This window comes from Camarhynchus parvulus, chromosome 1A (genome assembly GCF_901933205.1).
Source record: "Camarhynchus parvulus chromosome 1A, STF_HiC, whole genome shotgun sequence".
Taxonomy (NCBI): Eukaryota; Metazoa; Chordata; class Aves; order Passeriformes; family Thraupidae; genus Camarhynchus; species Camarhynchus parvulus.
In genome coordinates, this window is record NC_044586.1 from 52,391,628 (window position 1) to 52,416,497 (window position 24,870).

Genomic DNA, 24,870 nt, shown 5'->3' on the forward strand with positions numbered 1-24,870 from the left:
TTCTTGTCACTCCTGTATTCTTACATTACAAAGTTCAAAGGAGGACTCTAAAGTTTATTTAGTTGAGTGAAACCACACCTACCTGGTTGTTTCATTATTCTTGTAGACTGCTTTTATTGTGCTCTCTTGACTTACATTTGGGGTTGATGTTTTTCCAGTTATTTTCAAGAAAGACACATATAGAATCCACTGACACACTCCTTTGTAAGTGTGGTGTCCCAGATGCTGTTGGTTTTCATACATAGGATTACTGAAATGCCAGCTCTTTCAGAAGTAGAGGACTATTGAACAACATGAGTTAGCCTTCAAGGAGAACTGAAAGCAGTTCATTTCCATACTGTGACCTTTCATATGTGCATCTTTAAAATATATGAAGCAGGAGTGTAGTGTAATCTTAAATTTAAATTTTGTAGTGTTCTACATTATCACAGAGTACATCTGTCTTTGTAGTTCCTGTGTAGAAACTGACAGCTGCATAGTGGAGACGTGTTTAAAAATTTCCTGTACATATTTGATGTATTTTGGGTTTGCTTCATATGGTATCTAGCAACAATTTCCAAAAGAAGATTGTTGATTTACCTAGGAAATTTTGGTGACATCAGAGATTGATGTATGATTCTTGAAGGTTGGGCATGTCAAGTCTTAACTGTGACAAGTTTAATGACCTTTTCCAAATACCCATTGTTTACTTACCTTCCTCTTTCATTCCAAAGATGAATCAGTCTTTCAGGGAAATATTTTGTGCAGTTGTTATATCAGAGAAAAATGCGATTGATTAATGGATAGAAGGTAGATTTTACTGACCATTAAAAATCTGCCTCTACCAGTTGTGTATTAGTAAGACAGCAGATGGAACAAATTTATGTTTCAAGAAACCCTTTTTAACATTATGAAATGCTAGCTTATGATCAGATGAAACTTGCCTGTGTACTTGGTGTTATTAATCATGTCTAAGGTTTTGTAAATTTAGGTTTTAAAATTGATAGTTGCTGTTACAGTACTCTCTATTTTAATTAGAAAGTAAGGATTTAAAATACACTATCCTAAAACAACCACTGTAACTTACCACAGAATCAGGATTTCAGATAGTGATTATTATAGTATGTTGTGTTTCTATTATTTATTGTCCAAATGCAATAGTAGGAAATTTCAGTGAAGTATATAATTTACTTCATATTTTCGTTTCCGGCTACACAGATTTTCTCAAGGTACTGAAACTCATGTAAACAAGTATTTAGAATATGGATCACTGAAGTAGAATATTCACACAGTAAAAAGCACAGAGTGGGGGAATTTACAATTTCTTAATACATACTTCACATACAGTTATCAGTATACAACACAGATTCCTTATTAAATCTCTTAGTAAATGTTGGGCTGACTTTGTTTCTGTTCAAGTGTTATAAAATGATGGCAGGTAACCTGTATATGAATTCCATTTGTATTTGATAGAATTTAATATTGTAGTGAGGACAGCTGTTACTTAATTTTGATATGATAAGGGTAGACATTGTGTCTGGAGTGAAATGGAGCACAGTTCATTGTTTTAATTCTTGAGTACTTGATTTCTAATGAATATTTGCCTCTCTGGACCACAGGCCCATTTGACTAAAAGTCAGGCTTTATATGCACAACATTCATTACCATTCATTAAATGGAGGAAGTGAAAGTAAAACATGCATATCTAAGAAACTTACATCTTCGAAGTAAATAAAAAAACTAAAATAAAGGTTCCTCAGCAAAAAAAGCCCCAAATTGGTATAGTTGGTATAAGCCCCAAATATCTCTTGTGGTTAGCATAGACAGGAATGACAGTACATGTGTGTATGTATATATATATATATATATATCTATATATATATATAATTGATATTCATTAATAAAGTGCAACAATTTGACTAAATCTATTGACAAATCCACAGTCCTGGTTTGTTGTTTTGAAATGCATAGTGATTGTTTCATGTAAAGTCTGATTTGAAATTTAATTATTTGAGCACTTAATGGTGTTCAAGAACTTCAGCTGCCTGACTCCAGGAGGTTTGGAAACATAAAACATTTTAAGGTGTATTTGCAAACAAAGTATTAGAGATTGTGAGGAGGTTACAAAGGCCTAAAAGGAATTATTCTCTGGATTGTTAAATTTGTCAGTGTAGAGACATGGGGAGCACAGGAGTCTGGCTGTTCAGTTGTCAAAATATGTTTGGTTAATTGGTCTTCTGGTAGGTTGATAGGCCACTGGGAAATGTAGGACCATTTACTAAGAAAATAAAGCAAATTAAGGAAAGAAATTATGATTAAAAAAAAAAATAAAAGAACCTCATTGCATTTCTTAATTTCTTTTTGGCCCACTCAAACTTAAGCCAGGAGTTCTGCCAGGCCTGTGAAAATTTATGCCAATTTAATTTCTGGGAACATTTTGAGAGATAAGGGAACGGTTTTGTAATAGACATAGAATAACATTAGTGCATAAGGCAGAAAGAGGGGGTAGGAAGCTGTTTTATGCCAATCAACACTCACAATGTGTTTCAAGAACATAAATGTTCGTTCTGGTTTTATTTCATATAAATAATCATAGTATTAACTTCCTGATGATGAAAAATGCTTTTCCTATTTCTTGATTTATGTTATTAAAATAGAGCGAATTTTGAGCAACATAGTTGAGAGTGGTGGGGGTTGATGAACACCTGGGTAAATGGCAATGTGGTGCTTTTTTCAAGGCTTGTGAGATGTGTGCATACATAAGGTCCATTATACACTAGTATTCTGGACATTTTTCTAGAATAAAAAATTGGATCTTAAAAATGTTAATATATTTGAAAGTGATGTCTTTTGGATTATTTTTAAGATACTAATTATTAGCACCCAACATACAATTGCTGTGTGTTCTGAGATGATTATAACCAAATCTTCTGTAATAATAAGCAAATGTTTCTGGAAGCCTTTCTGTTTTTCCTGATGCTGTAGGAATTGTGGAGCCTTTTACGGTATTCTAGTGCTGCTTTTTTTATTCTTCTCTTTTTTTTAATACTTAGCTCATTTCTTGGCCCAGGTTTGGCTTTGTAAAAGAATTAAATGTCATAGTCCCCTACATGCTTAATTTGTGACATTTAAGACTATTTTTTTCTGTGTGGTGCAGATGGTAAACAGAACTGTGGGATTTATTGAAAATAGCTAAAAAGTTAGTGAATTTGGAGAGTCACACTATACTTTTTGTAAGTCTGTTCTTAATTTATTTAAGAAGATGCTTGCCGTGGTGCTGTGGCTGAGTATAGATGACCTACCTTCAAATTCACAGGCTTAAATATGGTGAAGTCCCCTCTTCCCAGACGTAGAGTGTATCAGCGTGGATCAAGTGAGCTGAGCCGTTTGGAACGTCATAGAATAGTTCAGGTTGGAAGGGGCCTTTAAAGGTTATCCAGTCCAACCCCCACATACTCATCTACAGGTCTGATTTAAGAGGTGGACAATAGAAAAGGTTAATCCAGTGGCTCCAACAGCAGCATCAGGCACTGAACCTTGCATGCAAACGTACCAGTCACTTATGGCCCGTTCTGCTGTGAGTGGAGAGAGTGGGACAGTTTACACAGTGTGATTGACTGCAGATTAATGTCTCCCAGAGAAAGTTTGTGTGTGGATTTGTGGTGTTTTTTATTTTTCTTTTCCCGTTTTTCATTCAGTTAGAAGAGATTAGATCATACATTTGCATGCATAGAGGAATGCCCTTCATAAAGAGTAATTATGGTAGCATGTAATTGTCCCCTGTATCACACACACAGCCCAGTATTTCGGGATAGTTTGAATTGAATAGCTCTCTGCTATGTTTCTCATTGTGGTACCCAGATGTAATTTCTTTGGCATGCACAGGGGAAGGGTACACATTAAGAAGATATCCCATACAAAGAAACATGTAATACTCAAGAAGGGGTAAAATTGGAGCAAAGTTGCTTTGTGTTGTTGCCACCAAAACAGCGGTCATTGGTCATGCTGTCCTAATGTGGTAATGCTCCCACTTTGATTTCATTTTCTCTTCTCTTTCTTTTTATTCTATTTTCTTCCTTGAGTTTTCCTTTTTCCCTTCCCTCCTAAGCTTTAATAATGCTCAGAAATTACTTCCTAGCAGCATGGCATTGGAAAAAAGTGGACACAAAAGCAGATGCCAATAACTAACCTTCAGTTGATAACCATGGTTAACTCCTGAGTTCTTGAAAACAATTGTGTGTTGAAGATAAAAGTACTTCATGTCTGAGGGGAAAAAAGCAACTATAGATTCATCTGATTAGATACAAAGAGACGAACATGCAAGTCAGCCTTATTTTAACTCTTTTGTTCAGTTTTGCCTAAAAATAGCAAAGCTGGGCTGGTATTTTAATAGCTCTTGGTTATCTTCACTTGAGGATGCTTCATGCACTGTCAGGTTGACTGCATGAGCAGTGAAACATCTCATTTGGTCTTTCCAGATCCTGTCAATGAAGCCAGGAAGAAAATCTTAGGATAGCAAGCATTGTTGATTTTTGCTAGGCTGGAATAATTTTTTAGTAAGATGCTTCAGTCTCAAAGGACTCAGGTCATGCACTTCTTCAAGTACTCTGCAAGCTGCCATAGAAGGAGGCTGTAAAGCACTGGATCTTTTATACTGAATCACAGGAAGTTTTAGTCTCTCTGCGTGAAGTACCTCTCAAGGTAAAAAAGGCCTGGAAAATTAGGACTGGGAATGCAGCTGAGTAATTTACTGAAGTAATTAAAATATTTACATTTTACTGTGATGTCCTGTATGTCATCTCAGGAGTGGCAGATCTCTGCCTTGATCTTTCTTTCAAGTAGCAACTTCAGCTTCATTTTCTGTTCCCTATCCTAGAAAGAGGAACAAATTATGCACCAATTTTCCTAAATAGCTGTAGAAGGCAAATAAATGCTAAATTATTTATTTTTAATAGAATCAGATTGCTTGACCTCCTTACATAGGAGAGCTCTGGAGTTTTCTGTCTATCTGTTTCCTTTTCATTGGATAGCATACCTAAAAGTTGTGTTCTCACAATTACAGGGAATCCCTTACTTTCAATGAAGAAAAAATCTGTGTTGATTTTTGCTCTGTGTAAAATCCTGTAGCCAGTAATTTCCAAAAGTTAGTTCCATTCAGGAACATCTTGGTTTAGGAAATGGAGCAGCTTTTCTTTGTAGGTGTCAGGTCCTGCTGGTCTGCTCTGAAAGATTCCTAGGCCACTAGGATTTTCATGCAGTGTATTGATAAATAATTATAATGCTTTTTGATTATTGTAAGTTGTGAATTAAAATAATGTATATCAATTTAAGTCTTTAAGAAATCTCTAAAGATTTTTTCAGGATTTTGTAGGTGAGAAAGTAAAAATCTTCAAATGGAAAATGTTAAAAAATTTTTTTCTTTCTTAAGGTTCTTAACTGTTTGGGCATAAATCAGTAAAAAATGTTTGGAAAAAAGATTCTGATCTTAAATCCTCTTAAGTAATTTTTGCCAAGGTAATTAGAATTAATGGTCCTAAATACTACTGGCTTTCTGTAGTAATTTCTGGATCCTGAATGACATGCCCTTGGTCTGTATGTGATTCAGGCACTTAAAGCTTGTATTTTGCAGTCATCTGTTTTACATGTCATAAATTGTATAAACCAAAGCTGATTCAGGAATTCAGTTTGTAAAGTTAGTTTTGAATTTTTTAGGTTTTGAGTGTGCACTTTTTAATGGCATTTTCTACTCTACTGCTTCATCAGTCTATCAGTCTACCACTGGAACAGCTGATACTGTCTTAGAAGAAGTTGTAATTTTTTTTTTTTTTTTGAGAAATGTTTCTTCTTGTATGCTCTCTTTTCATTTCAGAGTTTTCTGGAGTGTTTTCAGACTCCTCCACTAAGGTTGCCTCCCACTCGCATGCTCTGAAATGCCCTGAACACTCATTCTACAGTACAGAGATCCTGTTGTAATGCAAAGCAATGTATGATCCTTATCTTATGGAAGCTGTAGTTACTAAATTCTGATTAGTTTTCCTTTCTGTTGTGTAAATCAGATTTTGCTGTTGTAGTAGAGTCTCATCTGATTTGCCAGAGACACTTCTTATTCTCAGATTTGAAGAAAATTAGTAGTTACAAGATTAATTCTTTGGCATTCTTTTGGAACCCATCAAACAGGCCATTTATTGAGCCACCAAACTGCATTTGTTCTGTGTCACTTAAATCTTTAAAGGTTAAGATTTTCTGGTTAGGATCTTGAAAGGTACTGCTGTTTAGTGTGTAGGTGCCGCATCATGAGCTCATACTGAGCTGTCTTTGCTGTCTTTAGCCATGACCAAATTTTAAAAGCTTTATTTCCAAGGGGACTCTTCACACCAGGCTTTGTAGTCTTTGAATAACTGGCTTCCATTTTGTCTGCATACTGAAGACTGTTTTAAGTACTGGAAGCTGTGCTGTGCTCTGATATTCATCTGTGTATTCTGAAAAGAAGAACTGTGTTTAATATTCCTGTTGCACTTTAGAATTTACTGTTTGAAATAACATTTAGTGGGTTTCTCTTAGGGTCTTAGGCTCTTACTTGTGAAAAACAAAACTTAGTGGATACATTCCTGTGTCTGCAGTCTGCCCATTTCCAAGGTTTGCATTTTTAAGAATACAGTAACTTTTGATGATTTATTACCTTCAAGTATTCCCTTATCCTGTGTGTGTGCTTATCTGTATATATAAATCTCCCTAAATCAGTGGCATCCCCTTTCTTACTCTTACTGGAGGTATTTTTAGCTACATTTCTAAACTGTGTTCTTGATGCATATCATGCACGTGGAGGTTGTATTCTGTGTTTTCAATGACTTTCAGTATTTTCTTTTTCAAGACAGAGGCCTGAATCAAAGTGAAACTTACTTAGATAGTCCCTTTAGAAACCTTAGGTTTTAGTGATAGAATACACAGGACACTTGTGTCATTCTCACTATCTCTGGACACTGCTGTAAGGATGGCTTATTTAATTGAAAGCTCTGTTTCCTTTCAGAGAGACTTAATGACTTTTTCACTGTCTTCCAGGTTCTCATATTAACTAATATCATGCTGGGTATTTATCTCTTTGGATCCTAATTATTTTCTATTATCCTCAACATGGAATGGAATTCAATTAAATGATCATTTTGGAACGCAGAAAGACAATTACATTTGAAGTAATTAATTTGGATCATGTTGGAGACACCAGCCATCCTTAAAACAAAAAACAAATAGAAATGAACACTCTTGGAGGAAGTCATTGACACATATGAAACTATGCTCTTCATTCAATATATTGCCCCATTTCCGTAAGTTACAAAGTTGTACGTGTTGTAGTATATGTGACACACGCTGGTCGCAGAGTTTTACCAGTCCCGACATTCTTATTCCCAGAACATGTTCTGTGAGAGCAGATTAGCTAAGAAGGCTACATCTCCATCTTCTTCCCTTTCCCAGAAAAACCAGTCTCATCTTCCTTGGAGAAGTGGAGAAGTGAAACCTACCAGAAAAAATTTTTTTTTTAATAAAATACACATTTTCCTCTGCTGTATATATATTTTAATGAAGAGTAACACCAGTGTTCAGGGTAAGTGCTCAAGTCGTGACTGAAAATGACGCTAAATAGTGTTGTAGAAGTGCTGGTGCACTGTGTGCAGTCATTGTTTGAATACTCCCAGGTTTTTTAGTGGTTGAATTTCAGCTCGTCAGGTCTAGTTGTAGGAGAGCACTTCATCTTATATTTTGATGTGCTTGGTTTTGCATCAAGCTGCACATAGTTCAGAATTAATTACTTTAAAATAATTTTGTGCAAGTTCTGCTTTCTTTTTGTTTCAGCAGAACTGTAAGGTGTATTACAGTCTGAAATGTACAATTCTGTATTCTGGGGCAGCATTTTGTACATTCATGGACATGCTGTGCTGCTCTTAAGCTTTGTTCCTCTATCATGTTTTCCAAACTTCTGCTTTCTTTTGGAAATTACCTTTTCCTGATTCTATTTATTTAATATGGGCAAAAGGATTCCAACTTGCTTGATGTAGGTAGTCAGTGAAAGTTTTAAATGCAGCCTAAGAACAAACTGGCACTGTTGAGAAGAAGTTAAAACTTTGCCTGATTAATACAGTTTTCAGTGCAGTGAGAGACCTGTGGAAAAGTATCAGGCTGATTGTCTTTGCCTTACTTTTTTTCTTCTTAGTTAGCATTTCTTTATTTTCAAAATGGTTGTGTTATGCTGTGATTTGCAAGGCAGTGAATTTTCCATATAAATAGAAGTTGAGCTGAAGATTAGAAATAGCAGTAACCCTGCATTTAAGATTGATAGCAGACTTCATTGTTAGAGAATTCCCTTTTTAATTGAAAAAGGTTAAGTTCTGCCTCTTGAGAGTGGACTGCTTTTTTTGAAGAAACTTAAGAACAGAGTGGAAAAGTAAAGGAAATGAACCACTAATTAAAGGCTTTTAGTTTGATCTTCAGGACTTCTGGGATGAAGAGGAGGGTTGTCATTCAGTGGTATTGATGAGGAGGCAGTATGTGTAAGAAGTTTAGTACCTGACATGAAATTTCACTCCATGACTGTAGAGAAAGCTCATTTGATCTAACAAAATCATGAGCTTGTGGAAAAGTTGTAAGCAGGATGAGTTAGGTCTCATGGATTTTCTTTATTTGGCCTTCTTAGTTATATCTTTTGATTCTATAAAATGTAAATTCCTTAAAGCAAATGGAGATCTTTAATTTCACATACGCTAGCAGCTACAGGACACTGGGTGTTTCATGATTCATGAGAAAGTAGTTTTGTAATGATATAACAGAAACCAAATCATGTAGTATATCTGATCTTTTTTTGCACATCAGTGCTACTACCATAAAACACTTAGGTTTTATTGCCTCAGTTTTTTCTGGCAAGTTACAAGGTCACTTGTGAACTACTTCATCTATGACTAGATATGAGTGTGTTTTGTTTAAAATAAGCCTTGAGTTTTTCCTTTCTTAAAATAATGCCTATTCCTTATACCTTCCAAAATATGAACTGTATAAACTGGAGTCTCATAGATTGTGTAAGCTCCTGTCATTTGGGGCTTGGTGCTCAGGAAAATTACTCCTGCTGCTAGATTGCATGTTCTTTGTTTTTCATACTTCCACAAGCAAGAGAGAAATATGTCTGGGAAGCTCTAAATTCTTTTGCACTTTAGTATTCCTTTTTTGTCAAAAATGTGTAAGTGGGTTTTTTTCCCCACTTACAGTAGTTTAACCCCAGCTGACAACCAAGTGCCAACCAGCTACTCTCTCACTTCCCACTCCTTGGTCCTCACAGTGGGATGAGAATCAGAAAAAGGTAAAACCTCTGGGTTGAGATAAGAACAGTTTAACAATTGAAAAAAAGTAAAATGAAATAGTAGTAGTAATAATAATAATAATAATGTGAAAAAGGAATAAAACCCAAGAGAAACAAGTGATGTGCGATACTGCATAGCACCCACTAACCAATGCCCAGCTCTGTCCCCCAGCAGTGGTCAGCCCCTCCCAGCCAACTCCCAAGCCCCCGTTTTATTTATGGGGCGTGGCACTCCATGGTATGGGATATCCTTTTGGCCAGTTTGGGTCAGCTGTCCTGGCTGTGGTCCTCCTAGCTTGTGCCCCTGCTCACTGGCAGGGCATGAGACACTGAAAAGTCCTTAATTAACTCTCAGCCCTGCTCATCAACTCAAACATCAGTGTGTTATCAACATTCAAATCAAAATACATCACTGTAACAGCTGCTCAGAAAAAAATTTGCTCTATCCCAGCAGAAACCAGGACACCACTGTTAGTAACTATTCTGCAGATTGATAAAACATTTTTTACTCTAATCTGAAGTGAATTAAATGAGTCATTAAACTCACAGTTTATATTTAAACTAGAATAGGGCTGGACTGCCACCTTAGAGAGCTGCCTTGATTGCTACAGTTGCATGTTTCTGCCGTATCCCTTGTTTCTTAACTTCAGCAGTCAGGCCATCACATGGTTGCTTTGTCCGCTGTGTTGCTGAAAACTGGCTCCTTACCATTTCTTGGTACTGACTTGTTGACAAAGAGAAGCCACCATTGCCAGGGACTGAGAGTGCCAAAATGTCCATTTTGGTGACAGTGCAGTCATAAACTGATTGAAATAATAAAAATATTATTTTGCTCCTTTTGTCCTGGGTGTGCATGTACAAAACCAATGTATGCAGAGATAAGCATCCAAGTCACATTTGGCTTATATATGGATACGAGCTGTGCCCTTGTTCTGGCAGCAATCATTACTTGATCTGTCTTCCTGTTTAAAATTCAGTCTGTGATCTGACTTGTTTCTGCTGATAGCTGCTTCACATTAGCTAGATGCCTGAGTGATAACTTGAGTAATGTGTCTCCGGCTTGTCGCAGGATGAAAACAAAACAGTTTATACACCTCACTTGAAAGATAAATCTGACAGGATATTGAAGTATAACAAGTAATTTTTGCAGAGACGTAGGAGATGTCCTTTGCAGAATGTTTTTTTTAGCTTTTCATTTCAAATGCCGTGTGAAATGTACTGTGATAACTTAAATTCCCCTATACACTTTTTCATAAAGCATGTTCTGTTTCATCACAGTCTAAGACCAAATTCCTCCTTAATCTGCAGATATTTTTATCAACTTGCTGAGAGTGAGAACAAGATTAATTAATACCACTGATGAATAGTTTGGTGCTTGTCACTCAGGACAATGCTACGTTTATAATTTTTCTTCTGTAGGAAATCAAAGGTAAATATAGGAGTTACAAAACAAACACTCTCAAATGAATATTTATAGTGTAAACTAAATGACAATGAAAGAGAATGCTTATATGTAAATCTTTCAGAACCTTGAGTAAATATACTCCTTTTTCTCTTAAAAATCTGAAATTGTGTTCATAATCCAAATGGAATGTCTCCTGGGGTGGAGGGGAAAAACCCCGTAAGTCACTATATGGAAATGCTTGAAAAATTACTGGATTGTAAAAAGTAACTTGCTAAGCTCAAGCTCCTTAGTTATCAGCCTCCTTTGTCTTTGTAGCAAACAGACTGGAAGAATTAATAAAGGGAGTTCTGCCATAATTGTTTTACAGTAAAAGGCTCTGTGGAGGGGCATGTGAAGGGGTATGCTACATAACCTAGTTTGTCTGTGTCTGAATGTACAATGATCATGATGGCCTTCAGGTCTTTGGTAGTGGTAAGGATGACTGGGATGGGTAGGTCTTCCTTGTGTTGGGAGTGGCATGCCCAGAACTGAATTTGTTTTAAAATGTTGTTCTCTTTGTAGCCTACAGTTTGCAGTGGCTGACTGCAGGCTGGTACCATTGCCTTTAGCTGAGTGCATTTCTGATCATATTCTAGAGTCTCTGTGGGATTCTTTCCTTGTAGACCTAATGTCCACACCTCCACATACACTCCCACACACCCTGGAAAGTCTTCAGAATGCTATCTTAAAACCTTTCATTTGCCTCTTTAATCAAGTATAGAAATGGCTTAATAAGGACAGTACTGTTTGTATAGCAAACCCAGAGCAGGATTGGCAACAGCCCATCAAATAAGTGGATTGTAATATAAAAGCCTTTTTAATGTTTTCATTACAATTATGAAATTAAAATGTAATATCCTTTGATGTATGCAAACTTGTGTTAAAGGGAAGGTTAATTAAAAACAGTACCGTGCATATTATTGATTATTGGTGACAGAAGACAGTCATCATAGTGTCAGTCAGTCTGAATTTACTAAAATGGAAACCCTACGAGGAAGAATTAGATAGTGTCATGGAGAAATCCATATCAGTCTTTACTTCCAGTGTTTGAAAAGGATTTTAATGATCATAGCATTGCATTGAAATAAGCCTTTCGTTGAATTGGTAATCTGCCTGAATTGTAACATTTTATTTTCTTTGGTTTTTTTCTACTTAGCTTTTGCAGCGTGATTGTTTTAATAGTTGGAAACATTACTGCAAAGACTGATTTGATGCTTCTGTTAGTATTTCTCATGTTACAATCTCTGCTTGCTTTTTTTTTTCTTGTACCTTACCTAAAGGTTTATCCTGTTTTTAAAACCTGGACAACAGGAACTTCCTATTTATAATACTTCCTTGAACTTACATATTTTGTTAATATTCACATTCTTTTTCATCACACCAAAATACTTGAACAAAACAATAATTGTGTACATTGTGTAAATACAAAAGGTTGTTAATGAAAATGGTGTGGTTTCCAGTTTGATGCAGTTTATTTTTTGTGTTATGCTGCAGGTCTATCAAATGGTTTTGGAGATGAAAGTAAAGAGAGAGCATTAGACGATACTCCAGGAAGAAAAGTTGAACCTCGTCGCCGCTGTGCATCAGAATCTAGTATTTCATCTAGTAACAGTCTCTTGTGTAACTCAAGGTAAAACTGTGAATATGAAATACAGATTTGAGACTAAATATATCAGTTTTCTATAGTGCTTGTGACCCACGTTGGAAGATTGCATAAATTTTGGAAAAAAGAGTGTATTTCAGTTTTCTCAGTTATGTCAGATCAGAGATACCTTTCAGGATTGCTGGGATTCTTCTGTTGAATTCAGGTTATTGCATATCCAGGCAGTTATATTTTTAAACTGACTGTGCTTCTCTTGCTCTGTAAAGATACAGATATGTTTTTACATATAGTATATTGGCTTAATTACCTTCCTGGAACACTAAAAATGTGTGTGTTTGTTTTTGTGAAGGCAATAAGAGAAGCAACTTACAAAGCAGAGTCTTGTACACAAAAAAGGTAGTTTGATAGCTTTGGAACTGTAGGTTATCAGTCTGTGGGTTGCTGGGTAGGTACTACAGTGTTGATAGTACCTCTGTACCAGCTATTGACTTTCTCTCCGTGGAGTCTGCTGTTAAAGGCAGGACTGTCAGAATGGACACTTATGCCACCATTGATGTCTCCATCACCAGTGGTGTATCTTCTGAAAGAACACTGGTTTCTGGGTGAGAGGTAGCTGTCTCCAGTCCTGGGCTATGAGGATGGGACATACAGGATAGTCAGTATAGGGTAAATCTGTTAGACAGAAATAGGGGACTTTATTCATATGTTCAGGTTAAGGGAATGGTGTTAATGCAGTCATGTCAAACAGGCTTTCAGAAACAAAGATGATTTACTATTGCATCTATTTTAAATGTGATATTCTAGATCAAATTATCAGTATAATTGTTGTTCACATTCTGTGATTTCTTGAAGAAAACTCAAGTGTGTAGAAAGCAAATTTCCCATTTTGAGAAGAGACATTTCACAATTGAAAGACTGAAATATTTACTGAAAAATTAAAGAAAGAATAGTTGTGTTTTCTGTGTAGTAGAACTGTTGGAACAGTGGACCTGTCTTTTGCTGATAACCAGGCAATTCTTTGTATGAAAATAATCAGAGTTTTGGCTCTTATGTTGTTTGTATTTGTTACTCAAAATATTTTTAGAGCTTACTCCACTGATTTTACCCTGTACTGATGAAATGTAAATTCTCATTCAAAATTTTGATTTATAGTGAGCAATGTTAATTATCAAGTAGCGATTTTAATATTAATATTTTTGTAGTTTTAGTCTCCCGAAGTGTGGTAAAGGTAAACCTGCCCTGATACGGAGACACACACTGGAAGATCGAAGTGAACTGATATCATGCATTGAAAATGGAAATTATGCCAAAGCAGCAAGAATTGCAGCTGGTAACTATAAAAAATAGAATTCTTAATAATAGTGTATAATTTTTTCCATTTATTTGACAGATTTTAACATTATTATTTTTACTGCTTGAATACATTAAGCCGTCTGAAAATGTTGTTGATATCCTTCCAGAAACTACTGAATTCTGCTTTTGACTCTTTAAAGACTTTTTAAAGAATAGCATCAAACTCTGATTTTGATTAATTTTCTCTCCTTGCTTGAGGAAATAAAGAGGTTTTGAAATAACAAGAGAAGATGAGTTTTCTTTTGATGATCTTTAAAAGAAAATAAGTAATCCTATGTATTAGATTAGTAACCTCTTACTACCATGTGGAATAAACTCTGACTAGGAAGAATTCTGAGACTCTCACTTGTATATACACCTGAGAAGTCTCTGAGTCTGGCTGCATGCATCCTGTCAGCTTATGTATGATTTTCTATTCAGCATTAAAATTTTCTTTGCAGCCGAGAATAGTGTAGATTTCTTTCTTGTTAGCTGTCCTGAAGGACTCAAACTGTTTTTATATACCAGATACAGTTCTACGTACATATTTTTGAAACAGTCTGTAAATAAGGGATGAATTAATTGAAACCCTCATGGCTCTTTCTAATTGACATGTGAATACTTTACAAACTGTTACTAACAGAGCAGAGAAACAGAACTTACTGTGCAGAATGACTGAACTAATTTTTTTTAATGTGATGACTTTAAATACTTTTTTCTTGCTATTTCTACTTTTAAAAGATCTTAAACCACTTTTATGGTTTAAGATCAACAACAAACCCTGGAATGTTTTTGTAATGTCAAGATAGAACGTGTATCTGCATGCCAGCTTTCATTATAAATAAGCAGTGCCCATTTGAAATGCACTTTCTCTCAGCAGTAAGTATTGCCTGACTACTGAAAGAAAGTGCAGCTGCAGCCCCTGAACTGTATCTTGGTACCAGGTTTCCTCATACAATAAGTGCTGCCTGACCTTCACAGCATATGAACTTGGATCACTTTTCTCCCTTTGATCACCACCCCCAGTTCCATCTTGAGGTTGTAACTCACTCTTCTGATCAGTCTCTGGACTGTATCTAGGGGACCAGTTGTGGTTTTGGTTGACTGAAAGGCTTTTGCCTATCTCAGGCTTCAATCCATTGCTGAGCAGCAGAGAAGAAAATTGAGGATTCTGTAGAAGTGCACAGTAACTTAAACTCTGTTGTTCATTACCCTGCTTTTTGAGAAGAGCTAAAACACTAGTGCTGCTGCCTAGAAACCTGTTGACATTTTTGAACTTGACTGCAGGAAAGGGCAGGGCAAGAGAGACCAAGAAAACTTGTTGAAAATAAATGGAAATCAAAATGCAGGTCAGAATAGGCATAAGAATGGAAAGGTGTACCAGTATTGCTAAGTTATGAGGTGCTAATCTCAGTGTGGGTATCCAGGTATCCAACACTTGGAAATATATACGGTGCAAATTGGATCTTGAAAATCATCACCTCTGTGACAGGATTGTCATCACAGTAAAAGAAACTGTTATTTGAAGTACTATAATTTTATGGGGTTTTTTGGAGCTTTTTCAAAGGGAAAGAATCATTGGAATTTGTCAGACACTGTCTAAGAACTAAGATGTTTTAGAATATGCTATTTCTAGAAGTGTCTAAACTCTTGTTCTTTATCTGTAAGTTTGGAAAAAAAGTATTAATATCATGTAAAGAGCTCTTATGAATACTACCTTGTTTTTATTGGTATGTGTGTGAAAGTTGGTATTAGTATTTGGATTCTAAGGATCATGAGCTATTGAATAGGAAACCAAGAGCTGCAGATTTGTCAGAGGTTTCATTCTGGAACATTTTAATTTTATGTTTCTTTGTTCTTAGAAGTTGGGCATAGCAGTATGTGGATTTCAACTGATGCTGCAACATCTGTTCTTGAGCCTCTGAAAGTAGTATGGGCCAAATGCAGTGGATATCCTTCTTACCCAGCTCTGGTAAGTGCCCAGCTTCCCAGAAGTACAGTAGTGACTGTTTCTGGTCTGAAAACACCATGCACAGACTTAAGGTAATTGGTAAATTCCCATTCAGGTTGGAGAAAGGTGGCTTGTTCTGCCCTCTTTACTATGCACTGAGTTTGTAAAGTTACTGCAGTACCAGTTTTTAAGTCAATAATTTCTGCTGCCCTGCCAGCCCATGGAGATGTGCAATACTCCTGTGTCATGCAGCCTCCCGCAGCCACTCGCTCGCTCCCTGTGGGTGGAGGGGGAGTATGATGAGTGCAGGGGAGAAAACTCATGGGTTGAGATAAAGACAGTTTAATAGGGAAAGCAAAAGCCATACACACAAGCAGAGCAAATTCATTCACCACTTCCCATGGGCAGCGGGTGTTCAGTCATCCCCAGGAACACAGAGCTCCTTTACATGTGGCTTGGGAATACAAACACCATCACACTGAATGTCCCTTCCTTCCTCCTTCTTCCCCCAGCTCTATATACTGGGCATGATGCCATATGGGATAGACTGTCCCTAAGGTCAGTTTGGGTCAGCTGCCCCAGCTGTGTCCCCTCCCAACTCCATGTGCACCCCCAGCCTCCTTACTGGTGGGACAGTGTGAGAGGGTGAAGAGACCTTTACTCTGTGTAAGCACAGCTCAGCATTAACAAAAACATCTTTATGTTGTCAATGCAGTTTTCAACCCAAATCCAAAACATAGCCCTGTACCACCTACTGTGAAGAAAATTGTCTCTATCCCTGGTAAAACCAGCATACTTGTCTCAGTAGTCTTTGTTTCTATGTTACATATTATTTCTGCTGCAAAATGAGTATAAAAATACTCTTGATGCTGCAGCTCATTAAAGAAACAAAAAACTCAATAGCTGGAATAAACGGACTGATTGCAGCCAATTGTGGATGATGTACTGGAAACTTAAAGCTGTTGTTAATAGAGGATATATATATATATATGTGTGTGTGTGTGTGTGTTAGTAAAGGAAAAGCAGACACGGTTCTGCTTACATCAAAGCTTGCAGAGAACATACTGATGAGGTGTTTGGCTTTAGGCCTTTGAGGTTATATGAACAGTTCATACACTGGCTTGATTCATATATGAGTCTGGACAATCACGACTTTTAATATGTGTGTTCTAAAGACAACATGAAATGTAATCATACAGAGTCAGGTTAAAACCTCTGAAGGTGGCATTCAGAGCACTTGAGTTTAAGTACCCGCAGTGGGTGACTCAAAGACACTTGGGTCAGATGCTGAAAATTTGATGATTGTCTCTTGAAAGGTGTTAGCGCTAGATTTAAACTGATGAAGACCAAAGGGTTCCTTTTCTGCCTTCTCCTTTATGTCAGCATCGGTGTGTCTGAGAGTGGGATAAGTCAATAGAGGAGTTAAACCTCAAGAAGGTGCCAGAGAAGAAAATTCTTCTGATTTCTACAAGCTCCCCACAATATTAGCTTTCTATTAATTTATTTCCTTAAGTCAGTTTACTGTAGATTAAGATTGGTGCCAGTGTGGATGGTGGAAAAGCAACAGGAGTTCATAGAGTAGATGGGTGGAACAAGCATGGAGTAAAAACCTTTCTTTGAGTAGAAGCTAAGCACTTCATAGTGCTGTGAGCTGCCTGCAAAGGATTTTTCCATCAGGAAGGTTTGTTTAACATGAGCAGCATATTCTTTTTCTCCCTCAAGTTTTGTTTAGAAAGACTTTGTGACTGTAACTGTATGTTTTATTGAAGACTGAGTCATTAAATTGGATATGCAAGATATTTGAAAGATACACCTTTTTTTTGTTTTTAAATTTTTGCTCCAGAGTTTGAGTATGGAGCATGTATTTTCCTGAAATACTTTATACCTTAACATCGGTTGATTCTTTAAGGTATATGAAATTCAAACACTAAAATTTGAGGTCAGCTACAGCTTCTAGAAATCGTGATTTGACTTTTTCATTCTAAAACCTGCTTGTCAGTCTCAAAGTTGTACCAAGTGGAATTCAAATGGGACTTCTAAGAAGAACTGATAGGCATGAAAAATGCTTTTTTCAGTGTTTACAGTCAAGTCTGCCACTAGGTCTCCACTATGCCTATTCAGCTAATGTCAAAAAGTTTTGTGTAACACAAAGTCAATTCATATCCAGTAGCTGTTTATTTTATTATTTCTTGTTAACTTAATCTGTAATACTTTCTTAAAATTAATTACATCATTTTAAAAATGAGGAACTGTCCTTTCTTCTCCCTTACAGATTATTGACCCTAAGATGCCTCGTGTTGCTGGCCATCACAACGGTGTTACTATACCAGTGCCACCTCTAGATGTACTGAAAATTGGAGAACAAATGCAGACCAAATCAGATGAGAAACTATTCTTAGTACTATTTTTTGACAACAAAAGAAGTTGGTATGTTATTGAAATGTATTGTTCGATGCAGTGACTTAAAATTTTAAGAACCTGTACCTTTGGTCTAGAAGAAAATTGAAACATTATATTTCCATGGATATAATTCCTATGGAAGTATAAACTGTAAGATTAAAATTTCATATTTGAGTCTATTTTTGGACCAAGGTATGTATCATCACTGAAAGATACCTTTTTATCGTCAGTTTGGAAAAAAATATTTTAAGTCATTAATAGTCTTTTTTATTTACAAGCAACTTTCATTTATTGACCTGATGAAATTGCTTCATTGTTTCATAAGTTTTTTAAAAGTAATAGTCCAACATTTATCTCTATTATCCTTCATCATTGCTTTCTGAATTACAACACTTCTTCTCCCAGTCTGCTCAAGTACATTTTCTTTGAATTTTTAACCTCTCTTTAACTCAATGCTTTATTAACACTTTCACTTAACCTTTTATATTTTTTATTCATTAAACCTTCCCTCTTTCCAATTATTTTGGCATCAGCAATATGCTGTGTAGAGCCTGAAGGGGGGATAGTTCACACAACAAAACATTCTCTTTCCCTCCCCCATGGTCTTCAGTTTTAGGGCTGATAGGGTTTTTCTGGGGAGGTAGGAGGAGACACACAAGGTTTTTTGGTCTTCTTTTGCTTATTAGGGTTGTTTTTGGTTTTGGTGAGTTTTTCCTAGACAGGGAAGCTTGTCATCTACCTTTCATCAAACTGTTTATTTCTTTTCTATGTTCTCTGTAGATTCTCTCCTTTCCTAGTTTCCATACAGGTCAAGCTAACTGTAAATCTGTCCATGTCTTGTTTTTCTCTTGAATTGGCTTACTTTTAGCTATCAGTTTCCTCTTTAGATTATTAGATCTGGCATTGAGTGATGCTGCCATTCTCCTGACTCCTGCTGTGCCAGTACGCTATCACTTAAATAAATTTCTGCTTAAAATTTATAACTGATGTTTACTCTTCTGCCCCTTAGGTTTTTTGGCATAATTTTTATGTTCTTCAGTTATTTTCTTAATTAATTGGTACTTCATCTTAATTATCTTTGTTCACTTGCTCAGGATTCCATAAGATCCTGCATTCTTCTGCCTTGTTTGCAGAGAACATCTGCATTTAAACATATTCAGTCTTGTTTCTCATTTTTTTTTCTCTTACTGGTATTGCTAATGTAATGCATGTTTTCCCTGGTCAATTTCTTAATAATTGCTCTGATTGCTTCTTGACCTGGGGAGTCCTCAGCAGCTTAAACTTTTCTAATTGGTCTCTATATGCAGGTGGTCCTAAATCATGTAAATATTGTGCAAAGTTGTCTCTAATGGGTACTCTGCATAGATGGACAGGAAAAGACTCAGTACTTCTTCCAGCTCCTTTCCTCCCCTCCACCCTGACCCCACCAACTTGTTTTGGTAGTGATTCTTTTATTGTGACTATTTTGGTGCTCATAATTCTATCTCTGTTGTGTCTCTTGTAGTCTTGAACCCCTGTTTGTGATTTTCATTCATTTGCAGGGAATCTGTCACCTGCATTCTGTGATACCAGTGTCTATCTCCTATGGATTTTCATATTTGTTTCTTCTTCTTCCCTGCTTATATCTGGAGGACTTGCAAAGCTTTCTTTTAAAAATACCTTCTTAAAACTTCTCTGATCTGTATTAAAACTGATAATGGTTAGACTGATGCTTTTCATGCTGTTATCATACTGTCTGTGTCCTTGTACTGACTCTTCACATTTTATTTCAGTGTGTGTGCTCAATACAATAGGGCTCTAGTTTAGAGTCCTTTAAGAAAATGAAAATATTTCAATAGCCAATTTTATTTATTTAAAAGAAAATGTTTGAAGATTTGACTGTCTGATCTCCTGTTGGTTTGGCTTCAAATGGTTTCCCTCCCAAAATAATGTTTTTATATAAAAGGAGGGCTTCTGCCTTTTGCAGGATTGGGATTGCAGACTACAGTAGCATATCTTAAATATATTCATTAATTGACCTAATTTTTGTTTTCCTCAATGTCTGTAACTTTGGAACACAGGATTACAATCAACCTTTATGAAAATGACGTAAATTTAATTTATACTTTTAAAGTTAATATTTAGAATGCTTTAACTAGAAAAATGGGATGTAGAGCTTTTTCCTTATCACTCCTCCGTGCCCAGAATTTGAAGATATTTATGGAGCTTGAAACAGAGAAGTACCCTGAATACAGAGCTAGTGGGATTTCATACTGCAGAGTAAATGCTAAAGCAGAACTTCCTTGCCAGCTTAGCTTTCCTCATAAAGAACAAATCAAGGTGCCTGAAATGTAAGGCAAAAATCCATCATTTGAAAAATCCTTGTCATAATGGAAGGGAAAGAATGAGGGGAAACAATACTGTGTCAGGTGAATCTTGAGCCATGTCCATTGTTAGTTGCTGCTGCCTGTTCTTTTAACTGCATCAGTATTTTAGGCTAAGTTTTTTCTATTAATACTTTATCACTAAGTACATATCACTGAATACAGTCTCTGTTTTATGGAAGAGATTTTCTTAATATTTCATGTTCTTTAAATATTTAATGCAAGTAAGCACTATCTTAAAAGGTGTTTTATTGTTTTGTTTAAGGTGGTTAAAGCTGATCTGCAATATGAGAAACATGGCATAGTAGCCTTGACATTTCTGGACAGACTTCTTGATTTTATTCTATATTTAACGGATTTATTTTTTACCCTTTTCTTACAGGCAGTGGCTTCCCAAATCCAAAATGGTTCCCCTTGGGATAGATGAGACCATAGACAAGTTAAAAATGATGGAAGGACGTAACTCGAGCATACGAAAAGCAGTAAGAATTGCTTTTGATCGTGCTATGAATCACCTGAGTCGAGTCCATGGAGAACCAGTCAGTGACTTCAGTGATATTGACTAACAGAGATTCTCTAGCAAGGCATGAAAAATACCACAGAGACTTGAACTCTACTAATGAACCTCTTTGTCTAAAAGAATGTATTGAAGATACAACCCCTTAATTGTTGATTCAGTGGCTGAGTTCTGCAAACTTGAAATAGTTGAGCAATTCTTCTAAATCACCATTGCCATATTGATAATTATTTTATTGTGTTGTAGATTGGAGGATTTTCCACTAAACCTGTTAAAATGTCTTGTTCATAGTGTTCATAATTGTACATAAATGTATATTCAACACTTAACTTATTCTGATTTTAGAAGTAGCTCCTTAATTCCTTTTATAATTTTGTTGGGGAGGGAATTTATTTTTTGTTTTTTCCATGCTTTTTACTTTTTTTTTTCTTTCTTTCTGAGGTTAAGTTACCTAAGCACCATCTTCCAGCTTGAGGTGTTTAGTTGATCTTAAAGCCTAATATCAAAATGGCATCAAATATATGTTTGCCTAAATCATATACAGTATGGTGCTGCTTGTATCATTTCTTCCTTGGTCTGTAGCTTCTGAAAAAGACTTCTGAATGTTTGTGTAAATTGTTGCTCTTTGCACAAAGTACCACATATTTAAGGTTGATGTAAATTTACAATTACAAATATGTATTTTCAGAAAGGAAGTTGCATTATTTTGGAGGGTACTTTGTGGGAAAGACATCAGTAAAAATTATACTATGTACATCACTTGCAAATCACCAAAAACACTCCATTGTTGCCCAAAATGACTCAAGGTTCTTACTGTTTTAAACAAACCTGGCTTAAAGCCTGCAAGCACATTATTTCTTTCAAAACCATATCCCATTTATCTCCCATTGGTTAAATTTTGTTGATTTGTGTGCCTCCCTGTGTTTTATTTATTGTAGAAAATGTATTAATTTGCTTTATAATGAAAAATAAAATTGACAAATATATTGATATGCATTTTTATACAGGCACATGAGAAGACAACTTGCGTTGGGAGAAAAATGTATTGGAAATTGTATAAAATAACTCGATGGTTTGTGTGTAATTCGGTTTTTTGGTAACTTGTAATCTTTTGTTTCCAATGAGGGGATTTATGTAACTTTTAATTTAGAACACTTTGGTAGCAATAGAAACTTTGGATACATTTTTGTATGGTACATGTGATGTATATAGAATTAGTACTTTATTTTTATTTTTAAGAAGTAAAGCATTATGTTTGGGCAGGGGGAAGAAGGAGGGTGGGTTTCCAGAACTGCATTTTTATATTAAAAAGAAAGAAAAATAAAGTCAAGATATTGATTGTTGTAGCTACTTTATTCCTACCTTCACTGAGATACTGAATTTGTAACAATGAAAATGGCAAGGTATGTTTGCAATGTGATTTATAATGGCTCCATTATTTATAAATGCACTGTGTTTGAACTCTTTTGCAGTGATATCGTAAATACTGTACCAAGTTATATTATATGAAACACCAAATAATGCATATGAATGCACGAAGTATTTATGCCCAGCTTTTTTATAAAGGATTAGCAAATACAGCAAAACCAATACTTTTTAAATCTTTTTTTTAAAACTTCATTGAATAGCATACTTCATTGTTAAACCTGCTTGAATCTTTATTTTAAAGGGACAATTACTTTTTAAATAGTTTTTAATGTTTTTATTCTCTATTGTTTGTAATACCCCCGTAGAAGCTTGAAATAAAATTTCTTTCTCAACTGTAAATTTTGTCCTGAATTTAGCCCCTGAGATTTTGCTGCAGTGCCCATTTTCTTACTCCATGACTGAGCTGTTCCAGAGGCACTGGGCCAAGAAGCTGAATGTTCTCCTGTGGCACCCAGCATTGTCCTTACTGAGCCCCTTGCATAGGAGGTATTCCACTTAGCTGAGACCGGTTGCCTGTGATGGACCGTGGTAATTAGGGATGATGAGTTGGATAAACTTCACAAATGATCAAGCAAATAGTTTTCTCAGGCTTGACAGCAGACACAGCTTTAGGGAGAGCAGTGATGGCAGGTACCCTGGAAGGACCATCACTGAGTTGTGCTGCTCTGATGGCCACAACAGCCACATCAGTTAGAAAAATTAAAATCTGGTGGTTTGCATTTAATATAATGACTTCAAGGATCTGACATATAATCATGCTTTTCTTTAAAGGGAATGGAGCCTAATTTGGGCAGTGTTGAGACAGTAGAACCACTTGTCATCATTAGGACTCTGTTAAAGGTATTAAAATAATACACTGCAGCAGATTTTATTTCAGACTGGTTCCACAAAATGTAAAACTAGATAATGATTCACAACCCCATTTGGATGCACAGAGAAATGGGCCTTTTTTCTGTCTTGGACCCTGGAAAGCTGAAATGCAGTTACAACAGAATTTGGAAGATGACAGTACTTGTATGATGAGGATGCTGATACCTGTGACATATGAAGGGCCATAAAAAAGAAAGCATAGAGTTGCAAAATGATTCTTCAAAAGGCTTCGTACATTCTCAGTTGCCTCGCACACGAGCAACATTGCAGGGAGGATAAAAGCTTATCCTTTGCAAAAAAGAACATTAATTATTTTTGAACTTTTTTTTTTAATCACATCGTCAGAAAAAGCTCTAGTTTTGAATTTTGCTCAGACTTCTGAGTCTTATTTTATGACTTCTGTTCAGAAATTGTTTCATCAGTTCCTGGAGAAGGAAAATGTGCTGCCTTCATCTTACAGGGGACTGTATGCACTTATGAGAATTATCAGCTGGAAAACTTTACTGATTAAAATAAGCTTGTTCTGCATCTTCTTCTGATGAAACTGACATGAAAGGCTCGTTTATTTTTGTTCTGGTTACCCGTTGGAAGCTGTCCCAGAAATTCTTCCCAGACCCTGTTGAGATTGCTGCAGTGTCAGTTGCTGTTCCCATACTCTCTTGTGATGAAGTCCTGTATCATCCAGTGGCTCTTGAGATTGGGTTAAAGTTTAAAATAATTACTCAGAAATAAATAAACAAAATAGAGTGGAAATAGTATTCTAATGGAAAGTAAAACTGGAACACCACATTCTGGCTTGCCAGCTTCTTGGGGAGTGTTGCAGTTGTAAGTACAGGGTGTAAGTTTGTGCATTCACTGCTCAGTTCTGGTGTGATCATTTCCTGTTAATAGAAGTGTGAGACCTACATCATCAGTTGAAACGATGTGCAAATGTCTTTTATTGTATCAAAATATGAGCGATAATTGTATAAATATTTAGGGGGAAAATGTGACTAGGGAATAATGTTTTTTTAAAAAAGTTTGTTACCAATCTCAGTGATTTTTTGGGGAATGTTTGTTGTGATTTTCTGTCTTTTACACTAGAGGGAGCAATGCACACAGACCATCAACATTACAAAATAAGTATTCAGTTTTTCCTTTTCAAAATGCTGCTATTAAAACTTACTGCTTGTAAACAGTAAGTCTTCTTAGCTTTTCTAGTGTTTCTAGTCCATCAAAAGTAGCTTTCTATGTCCGTGCTGCAAGTGGGCTGATTCAGGAATGCTTAATTTTAACTAGAGCTAGTATAAAGGACGAATAGCTCTGGATTTTCTGGCTCTCATGTCTTAATTGCAAGTGACAGATGAGTAACTTATACTTTCATTTAGTTGTTGATTTTCTTTTCACAGTTGCATTCTTTGGTGTTAGAAAATGACTCAGAGGTGGTTGCTGCTGGTAGCACAGTGCAAGTCAAACGCATCAATTAGCAGAAATACTCAAGTTTGGAGGTGAAGTTTCCAGATGAGGCAGTTGCTCTCTCCTGCAGCCTGGCAAGGGGAGGTTGTCTTGAGCATGTGTGCTAGGGAATCAAATAAATTCATCTCAGTCTTTTGATTGTATGGGTAAAGGTTCTTGCCTATATGAGAACAAACTTTCTCACC

The 24,870-nt window shown here is 36.0% G+C and overlaps 1 protein-coding gene across 3 annotated transcripts in view; it reads left to right on the forward strand.

The window, feature by feature from the left end:
- Nucleotides 1-24,558, forward strand: part of BRD1 (bromodomain containing 1) — a 60,311-nt gene extending 35,753 nt beyond the window's left edge. Inside the window, exons 9-13 of one of the 3 annotated variants that reach the window (XM_030961034.1) lie at nucleotides 12,261-12,396; nucleotides 13,572-13,699; nucleotides 15,564-15,673; nucleotides 17,925-18,079; nucleotides 20,798-24,558. In XM_030961034.1, the coding sequence (XP_030816894.1) occupies nucleotides 12,261-12,396; nucleotides 13,572-13,699; nucleotides 15,564-15,673; nucleotides 17,925-18,079; nucleotides 20,798-20,981 (713 nt within the window). In that variant the 3' untranslated portion in view covers nucleotides 20,982-24,558. The remainder of the gene's footprint in view (nucleotides 1-12,260; nucleotides 12,397-13,571; nucleotides 13,700-15,563; nucleotides 15,674-17,924; nucleotides 18,080-20,797) is intronic. The other 2 variants (XM_030961032.1, XM_030961033.1) reach the window with 2 other exon arrangements.
- The last annotated feature ends 312 nt before the right edge of the window (nucleotides 24,559-24,870 follow it).